This window comes from Peromyscus leucopus, chromosome 15, assembly GCF_004664715.2.
Source record: "Peromyscus leucopus breed LL Stock chromosome 15, UCI_PerLeu_2.1, whole genome shotgun sequence".
NCBI lineage: Eukaryota > Metazoa > Chordata > Mammalia > Rodentia > Cricetidae > Peromyscus > Peromyscus leucopus.
In genome coordinates this window covers 25247819-25254869 of record NC_051076.1, presented here as the reverse complement: position 1 = coordinate 25254869, position 7051 = coordinate 25247819, and the positions used below count along the sequence as shown (strand labels likewise).

General features: G+C 38.2%; 1 protein-coding gene across 1 annotated transcript; it reads right to left on the bottom strand.

Moving 5' to 3' along the window:
* Positions 1-1272: 1272 nt before the first annotated feature.
* Fcer1a (Fc fragment of IgE receptor Ia) lies at positions 1273-6776 on the bottom strand. Its single transcript, XM_028865427.2, has 5 exons — positions 6665-6776; positions 6245-6265; positions 4812-5063; positions 2973-3230; positions 1273-1661 (listed from the first exon to the last, which is right to left on the bottom strand). Exons 1-5 carry the CDS (start codon positions 6717-6719, stop codon positions 1510-1512), a joined length of 738 nt encoding a protein of 245 aa, XP_028721260.1. The 5' UTR covers positions 6720-6776; the 3' UTR covers positions 1273-1509.
* Positions 6777-7051: the final 275 nt, after the last annotated feature.

Here is a 7051-nt window from a genome sequence, read left to right as displayed (position 1 = left end):
ATATCATAAACCTAGGAAGTAAAAGAATAAAGATTTTGAATCATGTCATAATGTGTAGTTTGGCCCTAATAATGGATATCTTTGCAGGAAAGAAACTTAATCCAATTCACACTCTGAGGCAGACCCAGGCCTTCAATGAATGATTTGGTAACAAAATGAAAGAGATAGAACACAAACCTATTTCCTTTACCCAAGAACTGATTAGGTCCTACACCAGTGTTTCTCAACCTTCCTAATGCTCCAACCATTTAATAGAGTTCCTCATGTTGTGATGAACCCCAACCATAAAATTATTTTCATTGCTACTTCATAACTATTATTTTGCTACTGTTATGAATAGTAAGTATCTGATATGCAGGTTATGTTTTCATTGTTACAAATGACCCAAAGGGATCATGATCCACAGGTTGAGAACTACTGTGTGGGATTATAAACAGTGTTTATCATTTGCTGGATTTCTCAAAAGTCATTTGCTTTGTTCCTCTATGAAGATATGATACAAGTTGCAACTGTAAGATTGGTTAATCTGATATGACTGAATTGATCAAATATGAATCCTGTTGTTCGAATCTTAAATGGTCTTATAATAAAAACCTGGAGCAAGATATTGGGGTAAAAGCTGAAAGATCAGAGAGGCAGAGCAGCCAGCCACTAGTTCTTACCTCTACAAAATCCTCAGCCAAAAGAGAGTGAGTTCCTTTTTCCTCATACCTTACATACCTTTCTCTGCCCAGACATCACTTCCTGGTATCAAAGTTGTGTGTGATTCCCAGTACTGGGATTAAAGGTGTACACCACCACTGCCTGGCTCTGTTTCCAGTGTGGCCTCAAACTCACAAACTTCCAAACGGATCTCTGCCTCCCGAGTGATAGGATTAAGCGTGTGTGGCACTGTCTGGCTTCTATGTCTAATCTAGTGGCTGGCTCTGTCCTCTAATACTCAAGACAAGCTTTATTTGATTACAAAGTATATCACCACAGAACTTCCCATGCCTTGGAGTCATCTCAACTTTTATCAAGAGTCAAAAGCTCCTAGCAATTGAAGGCAGAACACAAAACATTGCCAACCTCACCAGTATCCTACCATGTCTTCTGTGTTACCTACCTCCTTCTTATGATGACCAGGAAAGGTTATTTTAAATTTGTGCCCTCATGGGTCTTTCTTCTAGATGAAAACAAACAAACCCTAAAGGTACCATGCCACATGATTCCACACTTGCTTTATTCAAATTGTGCTTCTCTTTTACAAACACAAATAAAGGATTCAATTCATTCTTTAACTTATTAAACCAGTGTTTATTGAACATTTACTATTACATGTTATTTAAACAGCTGCAGATGGCTTAATGAAGCATTTATGCAAATCCCGAGGCACAGACTTTCCTATAGATAATGTGAGTGACCTTTGACAGTTGAGAAACTATTGAGGACTGTGGAAAACTAATGTTAAGAATTCTTTCTCCAACAATGGCATCAGTTCCTTTATGTGCCTAGGTTAGGAGTTAAGTTTCAAGGTTTGTTGCATTTTCCTGTCTTCCGAATCTTCATGAGTAGTTTGAACTGTTCCTGGGTGGAGAACAATAACACCGTGTCCACAGCAAACAGAATTGCCACCAGAAATGGGACAATTAACTGTAGCCAACGATACTTGGGTTTGTAAACTAGAATGAAACATAGAAACAGCATTTATACAATTCAGATTAGAAACTGAAAGGGGGGATTCAGAGATACATCTTCTTGAAGAGGGACATGAGCTTGATTCCCCACCCTTAGCCTGATGGGGTATTCAGGAACAGAGAGAAAACACCCAGGATACTAGGTTCCACAGTCTGCTCTCTAGATCACTGCAGAGGGATAAATGTTTCCCAACAATCCCTATCTAGCTATTTCTTCTAGTCAGTGAAAGCCATGGAAACATGATGCCAGTAGTTGATGATTTGAAAGTACAAAAGAACACATCATGGAACCAGGGGTAATTAAACATCAGTGCTGGGGATACTGTGAATGTGTTGCTCTGATTGACTGATAAATAAAATGCTGATTGGCCAATAGCATTTTGGCAGGAAGTATAGTATAAGTGGGATAAGCAGAGAATTCTGGGAAGAAGAAGGCTGAGTCAGGAGTCATCAGCCACAGACAGAAGAAGCATGATGTGAAAGTACTGGTAAGCCACAAGCCACATGGCAACTTATAGATTGATAGAAATGGGTTAATTTAAGATATAAGAACTGGATAGCAAGAAGCCTGAGCCATTAGGCCAAACAGTTTAAATAAAATTATTGTCTGTGTGTTTATTTGGGTCTGAATGGCTGCAGGCCTGGGTGGGACTGGAGATAACTCCAGCAACACATCAGAAGTATAATTCAAACTTTGGCCAACTTGCTTTTTTTTTATAGATAATTACGAGCACGCCAAGATAAAGCAAAATCTCCTCCTTCAAAGGCAAGCATTTCAAAGTTCCCCTCTTATATGACATTTGGTAAGAGCGGCTTGTCTTATGAGCCATAGAGGCAGCCACCTGCCTGCCCTCTGAGGGCTCACTCTCATCCTCCAGGACCTGCACACACAGCTCACTGAGGGATTGGTTTCCTTCCCCGTCATCTTCAGCTAATATGGACTCTCCAAGCTCTTTGTATCCTTGCTTCCTTCAGCTTCCCAAACCACTTCCAATCTCATAGATATAAACACTCTTCTTAGGAGCAAGAGATAATTTTTAAATGCTAATTGTAGCACAGGACTTGACAGCTTATAAAGCCATTTGACAAAACTATCTCATTAATCTTTATAAAATTTCATTTTGTGCATAGGTATTACCATCAGCATTTAGCAAATAAGAACTCTACTATGGCAATATGTTCTGGGTCTCCTTCTTCCAAGACAGTCACAGATGCCTTGTACTAACTTTAAACACTGGCTCATATGGCCACTTTCTCTGCCCATGCTATGGACTATTTTGTTCTATATCAACTTACCTTTTATTACAGTAATTCTGAGTTTCTCAGATGTGTAGTTCAGTCGGCGAAGACATCCACTACAGTAATAGGTGCCACTGTCATTAAGTTTGGCATTTCTAATGGAGATTTTGGGGGTCTCATAAGTGTACTTGAAAGCAAGGTCATCCTTATAGTAGATCACCTTGCGAAGAGTCCAGTTATTCCAGCCATGGCATCTGATGTCAAAGGACTTATTGTATAATACCATATCAGCAGAAGTCTGAAGGAGCAGCCAATCTGAAGAGTATTCATTACATTATGGTTAATATAGACTTAACAATTGATAAGTGTCCTGGGGAAGGGGATGGGGAGAGAGGAGCAGAGAAACAGATCCACAGACAGGTAAAGGGTGTCCATGAAATCCATGTTTTGGTTCATAAGATCAATTAGAAAATAAAGACAAAATAATATGTATAAATGAAAATCTATGCCAGTGAATCTTTTCTCCCTTTGAAAAGTCAACCAGGAACCATAAAGTGTCTTTGTACTCCTCTGCTGAGCCCACATGTGGAAAGAACAAAGACCAGAATTCCCTTCAGATTTTTTCTAGCTGGATCTAGTTAAGAGGAAGCAGATAGACATACTCCTCCAAAAATATTTGAACTTAGGGGGATTATTTTTTGTCCTCTCTTTCTTCACAGAGGCTTCTCAGTTATGTTAATTATAGTAGGCCAAAATATCTCCTTAAAATATGTACATGAATTTTAACTACTATTTTAATTTTTATTTTCTGTCACCTTCCCTATCTGGACCTGTGTGTGAAGAGACTGTATCTGGCTCTGTTTTGTCAGTAGTACCTAATACAGTGTTTAGGAGTTTGTAGATACTCAGTGCTTGTTTGTCAATAATGATTCAGCAAGTTCAAAGAATCATGTTCTATGGTTAACGCCATTTTTAAGAATTGTAAAACATTCATGAATGGAGGGTTTTGAATGAGAACATATCTTACTTGTGCAAGCATGTTGTATTTAAGAAAAAAACCTTTCAGGACTTCTCTAAAGTCTACTACCAGGAAATAAATGACTATTCTACATGGTTTAGTTTATACTTGGAATTGGTTTATAGATGTTAAAACCTATCTTTTCACTCAAGAAAAATATAATGTGTAACTTTCCCATTTGAAAGATAGTTTGCTCATTCAACATTTACTGATACCTAGATATGTTGTATTAGGTTTTGACAGTAAAAGAGTAATAAATAAGCAATATTTGTAACAAAATAAACAATAGAATTGTTTTTAGTAGCAGAAAAGGACATGAAGAACATGTAGAGGTATCGTTCATGGCTCACAGATTGTTCAGAGAAAATCTTTACTCAAACATTATGATCCAAGTATACATACACAGCTCTTTGCAGTGTCCATATGCCTATCATGCCATTTGATCACAAAATGCATGTCTAAATCTAGGTAAAATAGAACAGAGCAGAGGAATAATATTGATCACTGAATAGACTACTGAAAGAGAGAATGTAAGGAGATGTGCCAAAGAAAAGAGACTGAGATGTCTTGAGTGAGAAGCCCTAAATCTCTTAAAATAAACTACATTCCTACCAGCGTCTAGTGCAGTGGTTCTCAACCTGTGGGTCATGACCCCCCTCGTGGTCAGATGACCCCTTCACAAGAGTTGCCTCAGACCATTGGAAAACATGGATATTTACATTATGATTCATAACAGTAGCAAAATTTTATGGTTGTGGGGTTACCACAACATGAGAAACTATATTAAAGGGTTGCAGCATTAGGAAGGTTGTGAACCACTGTTCTAGTGGGTCCTTCTTCATGTGAAAGATATATATTCCCATATGCCTAGAACATACCTCTTGTCACTTCCAAGTACACAGGTTTACTCTTGAAAAATCCTTGGTTCTGACATATATATTTTCCACTGTCTTGAATAGTGGCACTCACAATGTCCCAATGTGAAGTTGTTATGGTAGAGATGGTGTCATTGTGGAACCATTTAGTAGAGTTCTCTTGAAGATTGTTCCCATTGCATATAAGAGTCACTTTCTCTCCTGTAAATATTCTAATCCACGGTGGGTTCAACGTCACAACAGATTTCTGAGTGGCTTAAAGAATATGAAATTGTAAAAATAAAGAAATTTTAAGTCATTGAAAGTTATCCAGTCTCAAAAGTCCAAACATGTCAACAGTCAAACAATGGTTCATCTTGCTAGTAACAAGACTCGGACATGATGTCTAGAAAACAAATAAAGAATGAAGTAAATAGTGATATGATCTCAGAGAGCAGCCAGTCTAGGCATGAAGATAGGGTTCACACACAAGAAGTTTGGAAACAAGCAAAGTAATTTATTATATGACGTCATAACCTACTCTAATCCTCTGAACTTGAATATCAGTACCCATAAATATAAATTGCAATCTTTTTTAGGCATGGATAATACTTGACACAACCAATCATTACTTATCATAATGGTTGGTATATAGTTAGTGTTTGCTAAATAATTGTTAAATGGTTGAATGTAGAAATAAAGGATAAATGTTAAAACCTCAGTTTCATTAAAATATATCAGGAACAACTGTCAACCATTTCAGATTATATCAAGTACTGGTATATTTTAGTATGCAATGTAAATATTACATTAATTAAAATAAAAACATATAATAGCCTTGATAAACTATGAATTCTAAATTTTTTAACTATTTAATTGTGAATATATGCAGTGAGAAATGTTTTCAATTTTCAAAGTTTCATGAAAAGGACCAAGAGCATATCAGCCTTGGATGACTTCCAGGAGTAAGGAGATATGGTGAAAATTTAAATAGAAGCTAAAGAGCAGCTTGTGGTGATGACAAAGGTTGATATAGTCAAGGAACATTATATTCAGACCCAAGGAACTTAGAATAAAACCAAGTTTTTGTTGGTTGTGCAACCTCCAGTAAGTGATGTTGTAATCTGAATTGCAGGAGTTCTCAATTACAAAATACCAATAATGATAGTAATATGAAAGTTGGATGAGTGTATGTTAAAGGCCTAGAAGAGAGGCTGACATCAGAGCAGACATGGCTGTTGGCTTAAGCAGGAGAGGAGGCAACTTGAGAGGGGAAAATGGTATGTGGGAAACTCTGGGGCTGGGAATAAATGATGGGGAAGAGGTGGCTCTAAAAAGCAGACTTTCTGGGACTAGGAAAAGTCAGAGCTATAAAAAAAAAAAAAAACAAGATGGATACAGACAGAGGAAAAGAGCAATGTCCAGATACACTGAGGGAATAAAGACAAACAACTCACCCGTCAGCATGACACGCAGAGCTGCAAAATCAATAAAGGGTAAGTTAGCATCTATCTCCAGTTTTCCTGGATGCAAGAAGATTGTGATCTGTGTGGGAATGAGACCCACATCCATAAAGTTTTAATAATCAGTGGGGAGAAGGAACTGCATTCTTTCTTTATCCTCCTCTATTGGTATCTGTCTTGTACTCTAAAAGATGTCAGAGGACTGAAAAGATCCAAGCAATTAGCCTGGTTTCCCACTGAGTGATACTCAGGCCAGTTTTCTCTGCTCCTCTCTACTGCATAGTGTCAGGAAATGCCCCCACAGTTTGCATAAGTGCTGCAAAGTCACCAAAATAACATCGATGTCCCCATCCTGATGGTCTCTAGATGAATTTTGGTCCCTCAAGGTGGAAAGTAATGTGAATCTGTACTTACAGATAAACAGCAGTGGTAGCCACAGCTGGGCAGACCCTCCATTGGCAGGAGCCATCGCCTCTGTGCCGTCAGGTGCTAACTGTGCCGGAGAGCTCTATCTATGGCTTCAGAAATAGGCTTGAAACCAAAAAGGAGAAGGAAATGTTTTCTGCATCGTATCTGGTTAACTCATCAGCTATGCCTGGGCTTGGCTTTCTCCAGAGATAATAATAGGGTTGTGCCAAATTGGGCAATTTTATAGTCACCCGTTTGTTCTCATTGTACCTTCAGCTGTACACCTAGAATCTGGTGGGTGAGCACCAGGGTCTAAGCAGAGCCACAGGCTTGCTTGAGGTGCCATTCAGTGCACAAGTATTTGGTTCGCAACTTAGAAACATGGGTATAAAG